Raw genomic sequence first — 20,401 nt, forward strand, 5'->3', positions numbered from 1 at the left:
TGTGACACATCACGCAGATGCGTGCGCGGACATGACTCAGACTGGCCTGAGTCATGGTTTACGTCATGTGAGTAGTCGCTCCACAGCTGGCCTAAGGAGATTACACAGGCGCGCACACACACGCGGACAGTCAGACATATGCCCTCACACACAGACTGCTAAGTCGGTCCGTATTCACTTTGTAAGCAGATACAAGAGTTCTTGTAATTCAATATGTGTGTTTCTGATTGACTGCGTGTGCGTCGGCCCCGCTTTGTTTTATGCGCCTTAACTAAGGAAAAGTCGTTGCTCAGCCAACACACACACTCACTCACCAGCCAATTGTGCTTTGCCAGCCAACTCCCAGTGGGGGGACTCTCCACCCACCCACACCCACACCCACACACACACACACACACACACACACACACACACACACACACACACACACACACAACCTTTCTCACAGCTCCATTCAGAGTTGAGCCCAGGCTTGGCACACAGCCAAAACCACAACGCTAGCTAAGCCAGACGCCAAGCTAGTGTTTCCTTAGGCAGTGTGTGCGCGCGTGTGTGATTGATGATTCATGGCATTACAGTAGTAGTGGTAGTACAATGATTCTGTGTGTGTGTGTGTGTGTGTGTGTGTGTGCGCGCCTGCTGCAGCTACATTAAACTGAATGAGTCAGAACAACTTAAGAGCTACTGGGTTTTCTTCTTTCACAAGTGTGAGAATAAAGTGTTTTTTTTGTTTTTTTTGTTTTCTTTACTCAAAATTTCAATTTGAATTTGTTTGTGTAGAAAAATACCTAAATGTATTCTTCAGTTTGACTAATTATCAAAAGGTCCCAGATGTGCAAGACTGACAACAGAAACTGAACTTCCTCTAAGTCCGACCCCCCTAACAGATAGTTGGTGTGAAACGGTGTCCAGGCTCCTCGCGCACTCACTTCACCATTTTAACCACATGTTGTATAAAGACGAGCCACTTCTGCTCTTTCACCGTTCTGCCACTATATTTACTGTGATTATTAACCTTTCTTATTTTCTCCCTCCTTTTCAGCTGGAGTCGGGCGATGAAGTGGAGGTGGAGGAGTTTTACGTCAAGTTCAAGGGCTTGTAAGTTGTAGCTTGAATTTTTTTTTTCTCAGCTCTCTACCTCTTTTGTCTTTCACAGCAAGGATTCCTCTTTTTTTAGACCCGTTCTCTCTCTACACACACACACACACACACACACACACACACACACACACACACACACACACACCAGGGCGTCCATTGGTCTATTAGTGTGAAAAGCTCGGGACATTCTGCCTGAAAAGCCGTATTCAATTTTCTTTTATGCGCCAATCGCTCCTATTTTGGTTTCAGATCTATTCTAGCATCAATAATATAAGTGGTAGCAGCGCGGTCTCTGCATGCCATCGTATGGCTAAATGCATGATATTCCCATCATGCTGGCCTTTTGTGTCTAGGTTACCGTTTGGCTGAGATGAGGGGAAAAAAATTTGCACGTCGACAGTAGATTTGAACATTTCTTTACAAATCTGACAAGCAAAGTTAAATAGTGGTGTGGGGTCTTAATCTTTCATAAATCAAACTAAATAAAAAATATACCTTAAATGCTGCAACACATAAAAAGCAGTATTAGAAATGGAAACAATCTCTCAAATTTCTTGATGTTGATTTCTTGATGTCTTGATGTTTGTTTCAACACCACAATGTCTGTAATTTTCAAAGAACTTTAGCCTAGTCTGACACAATTTTTTTGTTTTTGTTTCAACACTGATGTACCTTGAATCTGTCCATTTTTACACAGTTCATGCGAAAATGAGCCCCGTCTTTGAGCTGCACGTGTTGCACAATCTTCATAAAGTAATGACAAACTAAACGGGACATAATCAACAGGTTGGGCTGCATTAAAAATGTTTAAACCAACGTCTCTCGTAAAACTTGCAGCCCGACTGGTTGCACAGCACATCTGTGACTCAAAGGCGTGATGCGTTTGTGACAAAGTCAGCGTACGCTTTTTTATGTTGACTTTTACAGCACTTATCTTTTTTTTTATCTTTCACTTTTACACTTCCTGCGCTAACACAACAGCAGCTTACTGCCTCGTCCCATCAGAAACAACACCAGGTGTTTCAGTACCAGCAAAAATGGCTTCCCTTTTATCAAATTAATACTGAAATTTTGCTGCAAGCAAGTCATTAAATTTGATCGGTATACTTGTCAACTAAGTATAAGTAACCATTGTTTGTACTTTAGTGTAATATTTTGTGCAATCTTGACCAATAACAAGTGTTTGCAATAGCCTGAATTTATTCTTATCAGTCTTGGCCAGAATCATTTCTGTTTCTTAACACTTTCAAACTTCACCTGAAGAGAAGGGGATGTTAAAGATGCTGCCTGTTTTCGCCCCAGCTAGTTCCCTGTGGCATTTGCTTGAGTGAATTTCTTCACTGCAAAAACACAAAATCTTACCAGCTATTTTCAAAAAGAAGCAGGACCTTGTTTTAAGTCAATAATTCCTTTAATATGGATGAAAAAGTATTGGGATAACCAGCAATTATTAACTTAAAATAAGCTCCTACGTCTTGCTGAAAATTGACTTATAAATTAGTTTTGTCTTATTTCAAGTGTGCTAACATATTTGCACTAGAAACGACATCAAAAATACTAAGATTTAGTGCATTTGCAGCTTTGCTCTGAAAGAGCTTGTCTGAAGTGTGTGTTTTGTTTCAGTTCGTACCTGCACTGTCGCTGGTCGGAGCTGGAGGAGCTGGAGAAGGACAAGAGAATCCACCAGAAGATAAAGAGGTTTAGAGCCAAGCAGCAACTCAACAACTTCATCACTGAGGTAAGAGCAGAGATCTGCTACCTCATCACTTACTTCTGAAACCATCTGCACCAAAATGGTGAATCCACTTGTTTTTTGTTGTTGTTTTTTTTTGTTTTTTTTATCAATATTTAAAACTAGAGATGCAGCTAACAACTATTTTAGTAATCAATTATTCTGATGATGTATCAGGGAAAAATGGACATATTCTGCACATTTTTTAACCAGTTAAATTCTTTTTTATACAATATTAGTAAAAGATTCAATTAAGCAAATAATTCAATTCCTTTTTTAAAAAATAAGAAAATAAACATGTCATTACCTGAAATGCAGTAGCATAGCATTCCCCAAGTGTACACCTGTAGGACAAGATGGAAGAGAGTGCTCAGTGGGAGATTTTATTTATTTATTTATTTATTTATTTACAAAAGTAGAGCCAGGTGAAGATAAAAAATAGCACTTGAGGAATTCTGTGTAAAACATGTTTACAAAGAAAGTTTATTTACCTTAAATGCAAAATGTATATGTTTGTACAGTTTTGACTTACTTGCTGCTCTGAGTATGTTGTTCTTTCAGCTGCATATTCCAGCTAATGATTAATTGATTACCAGATTAGTTGATGATTATTTAAATAATCGATTAGTCATGATTAATTTGTTAATCATAACGGCCTTCTTTGATATTTGATGCTTTATTTTCTTCTTGGAAATTAAATAACTCGGTTCACTTCTAATCCATCACGCAGATGGACGATGAGCCTTTCAACCCGGACTATGTGGAGGTGGACCGAGTCCTGGATGTTTCAGAGAGCACAGATGAAAATGGAGAGGTACTTTGTTCTTTTTTCTTGGTTTTCTAATCCCTTGTTTTTTCTCACCACAATTTTTTTTTTTTTTTTTAAAAGTTGACCAAACCTGTTTCTCCATCTAGATTGTCACCTTATATTTGGTAAAATGGTGCAGTTTGCCTTATGAAGACGCCACCTGGGAGCTGAAGGCAGACATCGACCAGTCTAAGATAGATGAATACGAACGCATCGCAGCGCGCGAACCCAACACTAACCGAGTGGTGAGTAGAAGCTCTCCGGGCGCCGTCCGCCTCCCGGTGGGCGTGCCGGTGCGTTTCTGTGTGTGTTGGCTGGCTGCCTCCTCCTCCAGATTTACGGCTCCTTTAACTGGTTTCCACAGGGCCACGTTCTTGTGGTCGTACGCTCTCAGCACACACGCTGATGAACACACGCCCTGCTCTTGTGGCCAGGCCAAACCACTAACAGTATGTTTAATGCTTAACAGAGGGAGCTGGCTGGCTGCGGTGTTTTTTCCTCCATCCCTCTTTCTGCTCCCGTGTCCGTCTTTTCAACGACTGTCTTGTTTTCCCTTAAGGAAGATATTAGAAATGCTCCATCATGCAGTGGCGGCACTTGGAGGGGATTTATTTAACCTCTAGTTATTGTCAGAAGGCAACTATAGCATTAGATTTTCATTTCCCTCTGAGGAGGAACTCCAGAGTGTAGCCTACTGCTCTACAGCGGTTTCTGTAACCAATGAAGAAAAATCCCAAATGAACTTAAAACTGAGTTCCTTTACAGTTTCATCTGGAACAATTGGGAATTTGGGGGAATTTTTAAGCTCTAGAGTTATGGAAAAAGATGAAAGTTTGTATTTTCAGAGCTTATTCCCCAAAACGATCCATATCCATCTATTTGTTTAATCATCCAACTTTTATTTAATCACATTTTCCCCAACTTCCTTCTACATCCAACCATCTCATCATTAGTATTTTTTATTTTTGTCCACCCATCTATTCAAACATATTTACCCTCTGTCTTTTCCTGCTTTGTATTTACTTTTTAGGTTCCATATTTATTCTGATTAGAAATGCCATATATAAATAAAACGGAGATATCTTTATTGTCCCACAATGGAAAAATTTCTTCGCAACAACAGCAAAGTGATGAGCAAAAACAGCAAATAGACTCAAAGACAGAATATGAAATACATATCAGAGCACAATAAAAATACTGCACAGTAAGGCCAAAATTTCAACATAAATACAGCTTAATTATAAAAAAAATACTCTAGTCCAAAGGAATGTGAGGTGGTTAATTAAAAATATACAAAATGTACAAATTCGCTGTAAATCTAAAGCAAATGTCTATATTTTTAGTTTCAAAATGGTCTCCATCCACCCATGCATCAACCTGTTACTGTGATGCTGTGAATGCTCCACATTGTTCAGTCGTGTACCGTTTGACAAACTGGCAGCTCGTTTTTCCTCTCCGCATCGACTCTCTGGATCATGTGTCACCGCATCACAGGCAGATTGTGCAAATCGACCCAACTCACCTCCTTGGCGTTTGAACATAAAGCTATCTTCGTCTCAGTTTTCCAGAAAGGATCTTCTTACCGAAAGCAACGACGATGCATAACTACCACTTTCCCGCATATTTAAAACCGAAACGCTAATAAAAGCATCACACAGGAGCCGCTGAGTGGCTCGGACGGGGATCGTTTGTAACGTACGTCCAAAAGCTGGAGAAGTTGCTCATTAGAGCTGAAAAAGTGAGCTTTAAACCCCGACTTCAGGAGCCTCGCCCTGATAATTCACCGGGGATTAATGAGCCTCTCTGCGCTTTAACGACCTCGTATCATTTCTACTTGTGTCAAGGATCGGCCTTCTGCAGCCGACTGGAAGAAGCTGGAGAGCTCCAGAGAGTACAGGAATGGCAACGCACTCAGGGAATACCAGCTCGAAGGCCTCAACTGGCTGACTTTCAACTGGTACAACTCGTAAGTGACTATTAATTGTGTTATCCAAGATGAATCTCCTAACCGGTGCTCTGTCCTGTGCATGAAACAGCACTTCATTAAGTCGACTTAAGTGGACATTAAAGTTAACATTAAGTGTCTCTGTTCGATCTTGCTGTTTAAGTTTCCCCACTGGCGCCATCCAGGAGTAAAATACACTCTCCAGTTGTATGTCGAGAGTCTTTTAGGCAAGCGCGCTTGAAGGAATTGAATTAAAGATTACAAATGGTGCGTTTGAGCCTGTCATCCGTTTGAAAGTGAATATCGCAGTTGGATTTTCTGGACTATCTGACACATATTTAAGAAATATGGTCAAGCTGCAGAGGAAGACAGACTTTTCCAGAGATGCATTACCAAGTATTTTTCCAAACGTGTCCCGTGTGTTTTTTGCATTAGATCACAGCAGTGGAAGGCAAACTGACAAACTCCACTGGAAAATTGGCGTTGCTGAACCAGAATGGAGGGGGGGAATCTTTTATTTTATGAAAGCGGGTCTTGAAAATTCATGGAATTTAACATCAGGGCCTCAGTGTACACAGAGCGCCTACGACGAAAGCAGGAGAAATTCTTGCAGTTCAGTGACACTAAATACAAAGAATCTAAAATCCATCTGTTTTTGACTTTTCATCCTGTCCACGTCACCATCATCATCATCATCCGCAGACGTAACTGTATCCTGGCAGACGAGATGGGCCTCGGGAAGACCATCCAGTCCATTACATTCCTCTATGAGATATACATGAAGAGCATCGAGGGGCCATTCCTGATCATCGCCCCTCTCTCCACCATCCCTAACTGGGAGAGAGAGTTCAGGACCTGGACGGAGCTCAATGTGGTGGTCTACCATGGCAGCCAGGCCAGCCGGAAAACCATCCAGGCCTATGAGATGTACTACAGAGACGCACAGGTAAAAAATAAAATAATATAAAAAGGCCTGGGCAGGACTTCTTACTCATTCTCTCCCAGTCAAATTATGTTCACAGCTTAAAAGAGTTGCTAATAAGAAGAATTTATGAACTTGCAGGATTTATTTTTCACTCTTTTGTAATGACATAATTTTCCTTTTGCCTTGTTTTTGACTAGTAGTTATAATTTCCATTTTGAAAGGTGAGAAACATAAAATAAAATGAACAGTGATGCTAGATATTAGTCATACAATTGCGTAAACCATTTTGGTCTTTGAATAGAAAGAGCTGACAGTCTCACTTTTTAGTTTTAACTGCAGTAATGTCTCTGTCAGTAAGTTATTTTAAGGAAACTCGGTTTGTTTTGCAGGTAGTTTTCATCCCCAGATGTGGCTTTGCTGTGGTATTAATGTTGTTCTGTCCCTCCAGTTTGTGTTACGTTTCATGTTGTTTCTTGGTAGCCACACGTCTTTTATATTATTGATATTTGGTAGTGGTTGTCTGTTTTAGGGAGGTGCAACCCGAAATGTTTAATTTTTGTGCCGTTTTAAAGTTTAGCTTTATTGAACGTAGTGTAGTAAAATAATATATACAAAGAAAAGCAATCGAAACAAAAGCAAACAAAAGAACAGTAGTAAAGTATATTTACACATTCAAAGGAGTGGGTAGAAGTATGGACTTATTTTTAAACCCACCCCTCTCACATCTATATCATCATTCGATAAATTATTATTCACATTAACATGGTTTTAACATTTATTTTGTATTTTTTATATCCATATTTAACTAGTACAGTGTATTTATTGTATGCCATTATGAGAAAGCTTCATTTTCAACATGTTAAAGTTCTTTCTAAACCGATAATAATGCAGTAATAACTTCATTAAATAGTAACAATAAAATAGATCATAGCAGTATTAACAGTATTTCTCCTATTGATGTGCAGTGATGACCATCTTCTTAAATGACATTTTAAACAGTTTTATATTTGGACATTGCTTGACTTCCATGCTCAAAGTGCATATAAAAGAAAAGATTTTCAGGTTCTCTGACTATAAAGTATATATGTCCTTTTAAGGAGATGTCAGCAGCTATTATTAGCCCTGATATTTTATCCGTTAACTGTGTCCATGTGAGAAGTGGGATGTGCAGGAGGCCCGTTATAAACAAGACCTTTTTGCATGGATCGGTCAGCACATCTGAACACCCCCTCAGTGACGGGGAAATATTGAGCTGGCCGAGGAAGAACACGGCTCCTTGGCCACTTAAGCTCTTTACAGTCCTGTAGCTGTAAGCTGTTATACTGTAAGCTCTCATTGTACAATGCTGCAAACATCTCTCGGCATAACCTCCGCCACAGCGAGTCCCCGAAGAAAATAAGCTGCAGTAGCGGCGCGCTCGCTAATCCTGCCTGAGGTAATCCTCCAGGTCGTCATGAAGACGGCACCTTGTGTTCTTTTCTCCCATCCGCTGTGTCCTCCACAGACTGGAGACGCCAGAGACATTTCTATGCAAACATGCATGTGCAGGCTTCATCATAAATGAGCGTTTATTAAAATCTAAACGAAGGGAAGTTGAGGGCAAAATGGCAACGCAGAACTGATTTTTGTTTTGCTTGTTTTAAAACCAAGCCATGGAATAGATAACTACATGAAAGCTGCAATTGAATTGCAGAGGCTTGTACACTTTTAGAAATTAGTTTTTTTCTTTTTTGGTTCAAATATGGGAGAAAAGGAAATAAAGAAAATACCAGACATAAGCTGAGATTTCATATTATTTCCAGTCTAACAACTTGGTGCTTTGTCTGAGATGGAGTAGTAGAAGTAAAGCTTTAATCAAAGCCTTTCTCAAGGCCCTTTGACTGCTTTTCTGCCTGCCTCAGCGGCTAACCTAACTTTTAAAACAACTCCCATGTTCTGGTGTTTGTTTAAGAGATCCAGTTGTTTTTGGATGTAGGCTTTAAAGCGCTGAGTCATTTTCCACAATGCAATGCTTCATAAAAGTATTTATACCCCTCGAACAACTGGAATTTCACCTTCCAGTTAAACAGCAACCCTAAGCATGAAACCAGAGCTACTAGGCTATAGTTTTAGATCAAATATTATTAACTCCGGTCAAAGATGCATCTTAACTTTGACTGGGCCATCATATTGGGAGTGTGTGGTGAAAGTTTCTGTCTTTGTACTTTGTAAAACTGGTAGGCACATAATCCAAATTACTTTCAGCTGCAAATATTGACGCCAAGGGTCTGAAGTAAAATGTATGTCAGACATTTTGCACATTTATTAACACAATGCTCTGCCACGATCTGTCCCATAAAAGCTCAATAAACGGAAGTTTGTGATTGTAATGTGATAGTTTGTGAAACGATTCAAGGCGCTGGTCATCCCATTTTAAAAGATGTAATGTAGGAGAGGTTTTAAATAGCACTCGAATAAATTTATTGAGTTGGGTTGAGGCACAGAATCCAATTTATCTTTAAATTTTCTAAAATATGTAGACAGATTTGTTCAAAATGCTCGCTTCACAGTGTTGCTTGGCTTTTTACTTGTAGATTGATGATTCTGTGCGACCATATTTCAGGAATCAATAATGAATGAGGGTTACTTATTCTTTTTAGCACCCTTCATTATTGTCCTTGTTCTCCTTTGCACATTTCTCCAGGGTAAGATAGTAAAAGGCGTGTATCGCTTCCATGCTGTCATCACAACCTTCGAGATGATCCTCGCCGACTGTCCAGAGCTGCGCAGCATCCCGTGGCGCTGCGTAGTGATCGACGAAGCCCACCGCCTCAAAAACCGCAACTGCAAGCTGCTGGAGGGGCTCAAGATGATGGATATGGTGAGTGGATGTAATTTTTATTATTATTTTTTCTTAGGGACGTACTGAGAGTTAGAAAGAAGGAAGACTCATTTTTAATTAGCCCAGTGTTTCGGCTTTGCTGATGTAATCTCTCTTTCTCATCTTTCCAGGATTTCAAAGTCCCGCAGACGCTTCCTGCTTTTTAATTTTAGAAACGCTAAATTTGTATATCCTCTCTCTGCTTTGTCCTCCAGGAGCACAAAGTCTTGTTGACAGGAACTCCTCTTCAGAACACAGTGGAGGAGCTCTTCAGCTTACTCAACTTCCTGGAACCAGAGAGATTCCCATCTGAACAGACTTTCATGACTGAATTTGGAGACTTGAAGACTGAAGAACAGGTAGCTGGCGCTAACCAGCGCAACGCTGCAAACACGAAGGAAAATATCTCTAAGTCTCCCACAAATTACCTGGTAGATAACATTGTTCTTTGCGTATGTCAGGTCCAAAAACTTCAAGGCATCCTGAAGCCCATGATGCTTAGAAGACTGAAGGAGGATGTGGAGAAGAACCTGGCCCCCAAAGAAGAAACCATTATAGAGGTAGAGGACTTGCCGTCAAAGTGCTTTCTCTTATAGGAAAGCTTCTCAAGTGGAGAAATGAGATAAGCCGATCGATTTGTTGTTGTTAGGTGGAGTTGACCAACATCCAGAAGAAATACTATCGGGCCATTCTGGAGAAAAACTTCTCCTTCCTGTCCAAAGGAGGCGCGGGAGGAAGTGGATCAGCTAGTGTGCCCAATCTCCTCAACACCATGATGGAGCTGAGGAAATGCTGCAACCACCCCTACCTCATAAATGGTGCGTGCTCTGCCCCTTAATGGATGGATAGTGCTGCAAATTGGCCCAGAACGCCGTTTATGATGATTGTCTTTTTCCTGTCTGCCGTCCAGGAGCGGAGGAGAAGATCATCGAGGAGTTCAGGGATTCCCACGGCGGCAGGATTGATGTGCCTGAAATGGCCCTCCAAGCTATGATCCAGGCGGCCGGGAAGCTGGTGCTCATCGACAAGCTGCTGCCCAAACTGAAAGCCGGAGGACACAGGGTGTTGATTTTCAGTCAGATGGTCCGCTGCCTGGACATTCTGGAGGACTACCTCATCCAGAGACGGTGAGCAGGGAGACAAACCTGTTTGATGCAGGTTTCCTTGTGTTACCAAGGGTTTTAAAGTGGAAGGTACCATGTATTGTCCAGGCACATATCGCTATTTTATGGCAAAATCAAGTTTAAAATACAAAATACTGTATATAAGCCTAGTGCATGATAAATTTAAATGAACTCAATAATTTCCAGTCTGTTGTTTTTTTTTAAAGGGCGTTTTTGTTTACAGAAACATCATAATCCATTTTATTTATGGTGTAGGTTGTGTGTGGTTTTCATTTCCTTTTTTATTTATTGTTTTTGGTCATGTTTTGTTTTGGATATTTAAAATCACTTCTCAAAATTAAAGTTTATTAATCTTTGAAAGAGCAAACTTACATTATTATGACATTATCAATGTATATTACTTTTAAATTATCTCAAAACAATAATATCTTTTCTCACAATAATTTCTTGGACAGTTTATTGTCCAGCAATATTTGCTATCGTGGCAGGCCTACCTGGATGTATCAAACATGATTTAAATGAAATTTGACTTCGCAATTTGACACCTAGAAATTGACCTCTGTCTCTTTAAGAAGCTCCTGCTCTATTCGACACGCCACAAATATATCTGTCCGTCTTCCTGGTAAAGCAGGGAACTGCCAGGACAACTTGTGGGTTGGGTAGAGATTTAGCAATAGTCTTTATCTGTTTAATTAAACAGTAACTGATTGTGGACAGATGTCCTCCAACATCAAGAATTTGTCTAATTTTACCAGCCTTTCCTTGAAAGAACTTCTATAACATGACAATTTGATTTCCTGTAGGTTAAAAAAAGTACAACTTTGTGTTAAAATGAATGGAAATAAAGCTGACAGAGATTACTAAGCAGACTTCCTGTTATTGTTTGAACTTATTTCATTCCTTTTTTTCCACACAGCTATCCATATGAACGGATAGACGGCCGCGTTCGGGGGAACCTGCGACAGGCGGCCATCGACAGGTTTTCCAGACCAGACTCGGACCGATTCGTCTTCCTGCTCTGCACCAGAGCCGGTGGGCTTGGCATCAACTTAACCGCAGCGGATACATGCATCATCTTCGACTCTGACTGGAACCCTCAGAATGACCTTCAGGTATACACCCCATGCTGCCACTGGGTCGCTTTTTATTGCATCTGGCATTTTCTATATTTTTAAGAATAGAATTCCTTTGCGGAGTGGATCTTGTGTGGAAAAATAAGCAATTTAGGTACTTTCTATATTCAAATGGGTATAAATGGGGAAAACATGGCAAAAAACATTTGTTTCTAGATTTTTCTGTCTATTCATCCGATAATTAGCTGCCCAACCACCTAATTGTTTGGTAAATGTCCATCTGTCAGTTAGTTCATCCATTTATCCATTCCTGCATCCGTTCATTTCTGTTCATCCACTTTTCCCAATTATCCATCCCGACTGTTTGCCAATCTGTTCGCTCACCAGACGATCTATTCAGTCTTCTTATTGGTAGGAACATGTCCCACTGGTAACAGTGGGACATGTGAACTGGGGAAAGAAAAAAAAAAGTCTCAAAACTCTCCACCAGGCTCAGGCGAGATGTCATCGTATCGGCCAGTCCAAGTCGGTGAAGATCTACCGCCTGATCACCAGGAACAGCTACGAGCGGGAGATGTTTGACAAGGCCAGTCTGAAGCTCGGCCTCGACAAGGCCGTCCTCCAAAGCATGAGCGGCCGAGAGAACGCAAGCAGCGGGGTGAGTCCCACCAGATCCTCTGTCACACCCCTACCATCCTGGCCAAGATGTCTGATTTCAGAATCTGACTTGTTTTTGACCACCTTTTGATTATTCTCTCCAATTAAAACTCCTTGTCCAGGTCCAGCAGTTGTCTAAGAAAGAGATTGAAGACCTACTGAGAAAAGGCGCTTATGGTGCTCTGATGGACGAAGAAGACGAAGGCTCGAAATTCTGCGAGGAAGACATTGACCAGATCCTCCAGAGACGAACCCACACCATCACCATCGAGTCGGAGGGCAAAGGCTCCACGTTTGCAAAGGTGAAATTCCTTTCATTTGTTTCATTTTTGCTTCCTCTCAAGCAGCGCCTGTACTCTCTGTGTGCGAAGCCAAGTGTGTCATAATTACACAAACATGTTTTCATCTGCCTGCAGGCCAGTTTTGTTGCAACAGGAAACCGAACAGACATTTCTCTGGAGGATCCAGACTTCTGGCAGAAATGGGCCAAGAAAGCAGAGCTGGACATGGACGCCATCAACGGCCGGGTACGACACCAACAGAACGCGTCCTCCTGTTGAAACCTTTCTGTGTCAAAATCTTAGATTCTAGAGAAATTTTGAGGTTTTTTCTCCAATCCAACCACTGCCTCCACCTGCTGCTGTGCACTGCGGGTCAGCTGGAAGAAGGCAACTACACTTTTCTCTAAAAAAGAGACAGATTTGGGAATTTTAAATAAACCATTAGCTGTCAGCATGGACACTAAAGGAGCTCCACTGATCAAAATTACTAGCTTAACATTTGCTTTGTCAAATCAAAAATAATAAATATTATAGACGACTGCAACTGTAATAACCAATGTTGACTTATCGTAGCAGCAGTAGTAAAAAGCTACTGAGCTACCTTTCTCTAGTGAATAATTTATTTTCTTTAACAAATAGGCATTTTTTCTGAGAATTTCCACATTGAATACATCAAAAAAATAGTAAATTTTTACACCTTAATTATAAAATGTGCTACTCTGAAAAGAATAAACAAAATTAGGCCCTTCAAAGTTTATCAAATATTACATCAAGCTGGAAATGATCAAATATAGCCTCCAGTTCTGTCCTGAGTGCTACTTCAAGAGAAACAATTTGTTTCAATTAAAAGCTTTATTTCAATTCTAATCATGTAGACTATAGATGTTTATCTGGTTGAAATTATAATTTTGTTAAAATAACAAGAAAGTAGACAGTATATGACTAAAATTAATGTAATAAGTTCAGTCTTTTGGACAAATTCTGCATATTGAAACGATATGAAGCAGGAATATAATCAGTCTTTATCAAACACTTATTCAGGAGTAAACATAGTTGTATATCGGATGTAATCACCAGTAATAAAAAAAAAAATAATCAAAAAAGGTTTTTTTTTTCTTCTTATTGGTTCACTAGAAGTGTCTGTGTGTGATAACTTCAAGCTGCTCATATATTTTTTTAATTTGTCTCTGTAATTTTAATCCAACTTTACAGGGTGTCCATATGCCTGTTTATCTTGTTTACTTCTCACTGGGTCGGCCTTTGAAACCTTTAAAACAGCTTTATGGCTTTATACTCAACTCGGCGTGAATCAGACTCTTTGTTCCCTGTTGGTGTGATAAGCAAAGTTTCCTTGCCACCAGGAAACTCCTGGTAAACACAGCAGTTTGGAGGAAAGCATTCCTATCTTTTGGTTAAAATGGTTCATTAATTAAATGTTATAATAATAATAACAAAAAACCTTTATTTAACTGGATAAGGAAACTCGTTGAGAACTACAATCTCTTTTCAAGACGGCAGCTGCACCGCTTACAATGTCTGCATTCAACCAGAGAAAAGATCAGCTAAAAGTACTGATGCTGACTGCCAGTTGTAGACTAGTTATTGCTGCTTTATAGTTCTGTTTTTTTCCTCCTTAAATCATTTTCAAAACATTTATATTAAGCCTGTAAGTAGGTACGCTGGAATCACAAATGTATTTATTTTTCTCAAGTCCTCATAAGATCACGTGGTAAAGGCAGATCGTCAGACAGCACAAACACACTGCTGTGCATCTCCTTAACGATAAAGCGGGGTCACGTTGGTAAATTATGCGCGCTCTCACCACACACTAGGAGGACGTGTGTGTGCGCGCGCGTGTGTGTGAGATGGCCTGGAAGCAGGAGACGGCCAGGACAGGAGGGAAGCACACACAGAGAGAGGAAGAGGGAGATTAATATTGACAGTTGGGAATCTCCTCTCTTCCTTAATTACCCATGTTTCCCTGCTCTCGTGTGTGTGTTTGAGCGAGCGAGGGAGAGTAAGCTGCTTAGCTCCACTTAACAGAGCGCAGATGCCTTGAGGCTACAGAGATATCACTTAGGCTTGTGCTCACACATGCACACACAGAAACAAGGCCTCCGCTACTTTCTTCCACGCTGGCTTGCACGTTCTGCTAACCGGAGTCTTTATATTCCTGCTTCATATCGTTTTCTGTTTTTCTTTTTTCCTCTGTGTACTTCTCGCTTCTCTCTTTGAGGGCCCTCCACTGAAACACTTAATCCACCTCTGCGAGCGTGAATCCAGGCCATTCCCCAGTGGATTTCTTATTGTGTGACGTTAAAATGGAAATGACTGCAGCTCTGTGATAATTGTGGGACTAACTACGGCCCTGTTTGCACATATTAATGGGGCTGCTAGGGAGTGAAAAATCTAATTAATTGAACAAAAATGTAATTCATTAGACAACATAATTACTGCCAGTTTATGTTTGAGCTAGACGGTAAATTTCCCCGATATCAGCAATGAAGAGCAGAGCCAAATATCCAATTAATCAGATTCAGGGCTGAAGATGCCATGTTTTCGCAGCATTTACAATAGTTATGGCAGTCGGCACGTACAAGGAACTTACAGATGGGTCACTTCAGAGGGGTGCAACAGAAGGCGCCCTGCATAATGTTGAGGTTGGATTTTTAGTCCATCTGAAATAAAACCCAGAGCCTTTTCCAGAACAAGATGGTGGCAGAATAAAAAACATATGCAGGCTTAAGAAATGCTCAACTGAAAGTGCTGTCCTGATTTTATGTGCAGAACACTCTGGTGATCGACACGCCCAGGGTGAGGAAGCAGACGCGGCACTACAGCAGCGTGAAAGAGGACGAGATGCTCGAGTTCTCCGAGCTGGAGAGCGACGACGACGAGCCCAGCAAGCCGTCGTCCAAACAGCGACGGCCTCAAGACAAAACGCAGGGATACCCCCGGTCCGAGTGCTTCAGGGTGGAGAAGAACCTGCTGGTCTACGGGTTAGTCACTTTTTAACATTTTCTAAGGCCTAAGAACTGGACCGAACTGCTGTTTTCTAAGCAAAGGGAAACTATAAGAAACTGATGATAAAGTGCTGGCGACATTTACTGATACATTTGTTCAAAAAGAAAAAAAAAGAAAAAATTTAGGAAAGTGTATTCTTTTACTTAAACAATTTTAATGGTTGATACTTCGTTTTACTTTTACCTTGTGAACAGTCTCGCTTCTTCCACGATCTCTTCTTGCCTTCCCGATCGCTGTGAGGCAGCAATGTAAATATGGGCAGTCGTTCTGCCTTGTGGCCACTGGGTAAAAGAAAAGGCGTCTGCATCACCTCATTAATAAGAGCCATAAACATATAAGTTCATAGAAGCAGAGATCAACCTAAAAAAAATCAAATGTTGATAAAATGTTGCTGCATTTATTATAAACAGGCTGTTTCAGGTAACAGTAATGATGCCCCAGGGGATTTACATGATCAATCATTACTTTCTTTTAACCAACTGAATAAATGAGTCCAAATTAAAGGTTGAATTTAAAAAGTTTTTCGTTGTAAAACAAAGGCTGCAGTACAATATTAGTCAAATTTATGGCTTTTTATACCTCTTTATATTAATGTGCTCAATTTTATTGGCTCCCCCTGTGATCTCACTTAGTCTAGTGACTCACACAATATGGGCGAGGTATTTACATATATTTATTCTCTCACACCTCCACCTTTTAAAGAGAAGTCCCCCCAAATTTCCCTGTGCATACCTACTTTCCCCTTGTGGTTTTCAGAAATCTCCCAAAAAAAAAACAAAAAAAAAAAACTTTACAATTTCTTCCGAGACACTTCTGGGTGTATTTAGATTAGATCAGGGCTGCTTGATTTTAGGAAAATATGCGATTGCAGTGATGATGTCAGTTACAATTAACCCACATTTCTCTGACATTTTCTCCTTCTTTGCCATTACACTCTGAGTACAATGGAAAGCTGTACACCAGGAACTGGAGATTAAAAGTAGTTGCCGTCCATTCGACTGCGAAACATATTATCGTTATGCAGCGGGGGGAATCCATGACGCCTACCAGAAATCGCAGTGAAGCAGATTAAGACGTCGCACACACGGATGTTGATTTAAAACCAATAAAATGATCAATCTTAATGTGTCAGAATCGTCTGAACTAAAACTCATTCAGCATGTAGCATCACAGCGTCCTACACGCAGCCTGGCTGACATACTTACTGCAGATTCTAATTATCTGGTGAGCCCTTCCATTTTCATGGCTCACTTGCTTGGTGTGTGTGTGTGTGTGTGTGTGTGTAAAAGAATGAACAGTGATGCTAGTGAGACATCAGCATTGTTATTGTTACAGTCTAGTCTTGTGGCCCGGGGCTGTAGGACACAAAAACACACTGTCTGAGTAGGCCCGTCATCTCCGTTCAGCCATGTTTTTTTCCATATATATATATTCCTCATCTCTTTCCTTTGGCCTCCCCCTCCATTTTCTAGAAAAAGACAAACTCACATGCTTCAGTGAATACTGAGAAGCAGCAGTAAAAAGAAATATGAAAGAGGAAAGCGGGAGGAAATCCACATCAGCCAGTGGGTCTTTAGTTAGTGGGGGGAGATGGGCTGTGATCCATGAAAACACACACTCAGAGGGATGTTTGGGTGGGACTAGTTGGGCTGCCAGTAGTGGTTAAGTCAGCAGACTGGTAAAATGTGGAGAGAGAGAGAGAGTGAGAGAGAGAGAGAGAAGCGGATGTAGAGCAAATCAGGTGGATGCGTGTAAATATTCATGATGGATGAGGGTCACGTTGACTTCCACTAGATCCCAGTATTACGAAAGAAAAATCACATTTTTTCCTGTTTATCTTAAATTTCCATTCAGGAGCCAGTAAATTATTCTGATTTATAGCGCAGCGTATCGTTAGTTTCCGATAGTAATTTATCGCCGGTTCTTGCAACTATGACTCACTGGCAGTTCGTCTTCCCATGCGTCTCTGCAGTTGGGGTAGGTGGAGCGACATCCTCGCTCACGGCCGCTTCAAGCGTCCCCTGAAGGAGGCGGACGTGGAGACGATCTGTAGGGCTCTCCTGGCCTACTGTCTGCTGCATTACCGCGGCGACGAGAACATCAAGAGCTTCATCTGGGACTTGATCACCCCGAGCGAAGACGGCACCACCAGGACACTGACGAATCACTCTGGTGAGATGCGCAATCCTGCCGGTTTCAACATGTAGCGCTGGGTTTTATTGGACTTAAACAGCAAAGTGAAACGTTTCTATAGCAGTCGGTTCTTTGAAAGGGAGACGATCCGAACCAGCGGTATAAAGTTAAAACGAAAACATTGGCGTTAAAAGAAGACATTAAAAATATCTACAGTTTTTTTTCTGCATATTATTGCGCATCAGCCTTGTTGTTTGTTTTTGAAATCCAGATTTGAAAATGTGTGCCAACAAAAGTTTTATCATAAAAAAATAACAGAAAAGTTCTCATAAAAGAAAATTTGGCTCACTAGATGCTTCTGAACCTTCCCCAGGTCTCTCTACCCCTGTTCCCAGGGGCAGGAAGGGGAAGAAGGGCAAGATGACCACTCCTCCTCCTCAGACGCCACGAGCTGATTGGCTGGCCACCTGCAACCCTGACCATTTGCTGCAGGAGGACAGCTACAAGAGGCACCTGAAACATCACTGTAACAAGTGAGACTTCGTTAAATATCAGCTTGTAGAATGTTATTTCAAACTATTTTAAAAGCCCATCCGGCAGCCAGTTGATGGGGAATAAATTTGCTTCATAAATGCGGCAAGGATTTAGGTGGCAGATGTTTTGGTTTCAGTATGTGCATCTAAAACTTAAACAAAAAAAAAAGGCGTATATATATATACACACACACACACTTCTGTGGTCAGATTTCTCCCCTGTTGTCAGGGAGATATGCTTCTTTGCCCTCCAAATTCAGTTCCAAGATATTCTTTTTTTTTTTTTTTCTTTTCCTTCTTGACAGGGAAGTTTCTGTGTGTGGGTGTGTGTGTGTGTGTGTGTGTGTGTGTGTGTGTGTGTGTGTGTGTCTGTCTGGCTGGGTGCCAGCCCAGGTGCTAGGCAGGCAGACCTGTTGGAAGTGGGTAAAAGACGTTCACAAACACAGACACACACATACACACACTTGGGGGTGATTATGTGGTGCCATCTGCTAGGCTGGAGCACAGCGTTGTGTGGCTAATCAGGCCTGGCACATTGATGGATGAGCACACACAGCCTGCCAACAAACACACACACGCTCTGCAACTTGTTATGCCATTGATGCACACACACACACACACGCACACACACACACACAAACGCACGGAGAATGAGGTGCAAAGGCCTGTCTTCATCACCCCCTCCTCTTCAGCTCCTCTCCAAACTTTCTGTTCCCTTCCTTCCAGCACTGCTCCATCCTCTCAGCCTCCGCCTCGGCCCCTCTTGTCTTTTGCTCCCAACACTGCTTCTTGCTGGTGACAAATCTGGTGACAAATGTTTACAGTGAAGCAAATCTCCCAGATAGTGAGCTGTGTTCCCAGTGTCACGAGATTACATCTGACTCTAGCTGCCGGCTGCCTGGAGTGATTCATTTCTCTTTTCCGGAGGAAATGCTCGCAGCGATCTGCGATGCTGAACATCTGTAATTTGTGTCCAGAGAGAGAGACGGAGGGAGAGAGAAGAAGAGAGAGAGAGGAAGGACGGTTCATTTGATGACAGTAGCAGAACGCTGATGTGCAGAAGGAAGTGTGTCAGATTCTCCATCTGAGAGTTGAAATGTCAAAAACATAATTATCACATAACTGGGCGCTGTAAAATTTCAATACCTTGCAAAATTATTCCACCCGCAACCCCTGGAAAACATCTGTCACATTACCACCACGAACTATAGCGTAGCTTGTCAGGGGGTGAGGTGTTGGGGGGGCAACGCAAACAAGCGCATGACTGTGAAGTGGAAGTTTTCTGCAGTTTTTACAAATAAAAATATGCATGGACATGCATTGTATTCAACTCCCTTTACTCTTGATGCACCTAAATGACGTTTAGTATACAGAATCTATTTTCTTAGTTGTTGTTCACTACGACCTGTTTAACTGGAATTTATCATATCGGGTTCAAATTTACTGTATTTTATCCGACTGGGGATCAAAAGCAACAAAGGGAAAAAGTGGATTCCCTTTGTAGTTTTTTGCATATTTGCAGTTTTTTGTGTTGTTTTTTTTTTTTTTTTTTACCACCCAAATGCACTTTAAAGTAGTTAAAAACATCAATATGGTTAATCTGCTGTCTGGAAATGTGGGAAAAAAATAATATTTGGTATATTTTAGCTAGAAAAAGGAAAATAAAGTGTGGCCTTTGTATTTCCAAACACAGTTGTATCATTCTGCCTCCTTGTCAAATCCATCCATCTGTTTGTGGTATTCATGGCTTTATTGTTTTTTTAGATTGACTGCTGTGGAAAGCTCATAGAAAACGTTTAAATTCATGTTTTTACTATGATAAAAAGCAGTACAAACTCTGGAAATTGCCTGGAACCCCACATAATTAATTCACTTTGCTACATTAAATACAAGATAATTAACTGTGAAATTGTCACAAGCCAACAGAGCTTCGCTCAGCTAATAACTCTGGAAAAGAGATACTTTTTAAGTCTTTTTTTTTTCTCTCTCTCCATTTTCTAGGGTTCTGCTGAGAGTCCGGATGTTGTATTATCTGCGGCAGGAAGTCATCGGCGACCAGGCTGAGCGCATTCTGGAAGGAGCCGACTCCAGGTCGGTGAACTCCTCATGTCGGCTTTCTCTCACCTCACACAAGAGTTAAGCATGACCTGAAGTTCCAGTTTTGAAGCCGTAAATAACCTGAAAGGTGTTATTATAGTATCATAA

General features: G+C 41.1%; 1 protein-coding gene across 1 annotated transcript in view; it reads left to right on the plus strand.

Moving 5' to 3' along the window:
• chd7 (chromodomain helicase DNA binding protein 7) overlaps nt 1–20,401 on the plus strand; it is a 92,493-nt gene that overhangs the window by 57,669 nt on the left and 14,423 nt on the right. The window contains exons 8-26 of the mRNA XM_015038805.1: nt 1,043–1,098; nt 2,725–2,839; nt 3,564–3,647; nt 3,749–3,886; nt 5,486–5,607; nt 6,289–6,532; nt 9,195–9,371; nt 9,587–9,730; nt 9,833–9,931; nt 10,021–10,189; nt 10,282–10,498; nt 11,412–11,607; nt 12,059–12,226; nt 12,348–12,527; nt 12,642–12,752; nt 15,294–15,505; nt 17,503–17,702; nt 18,037–18,196; nt 20,198–20,287. Of these exons, the coding sequence (XP_014894291.1) occupies nt 1,043–1,098; nt 2,725–2,839; nt 3,564–3,647; nt 3,749–3,886; nt 5,486–5,607; nt 6,289–6,532; nt 9,195–9,371; nt 9,587–9,730; nt 9,833–9,931; nt 10,021–10,189; nt 10,282–10,498; nt 11,412–11,607; nt 12,059–12,226; nt 12,348–12,527; nt 12,642–12,752; nt 15,294–15,505; nt 17,503–17,702; nt 18,037–18,196; nt 20,198–20,287 (2,882 nt within the window). The remainder of the gene's footprint in view (nt 1–1,042; nt 1,099–2,724; nt 2,840–3,563; nt 3,648–3,748; nt 3,887–5,485; nt 5,608–6,288; nt 6,533–9,194; nt 9,372–9,586; nt 9,731–9,832; nt 9,932–10,020; nt 10,190–10,281; nt 10,499–11,411; nt 11,608–12,058; nt 12,227–12,347; nt 12,528–12,641; nt 12,753–15,293; nt 15,506–17,502; nt 17,703–18,036; nt 18,197–20,197; nt 20,288–20,401) is intronic.

The sequence above is a fragment of the Poecilia latipinna genome, unplaced genomic scaffold (assembly GCF_001443285.1).
Source record: "Poecilia latipinna isolate Pla-1442-1.1 unplaced genomic scaffold, P_latipinna-1.0 Scaffold453, whole genome shotgun sequence".
Taxonomy (NCBI): Eukaryota; Metazoa; Chordata; class Actinopteri; order Cyprinodontiformes; family Poeciliidae; genus Poecilia; species Poecilia latipinna.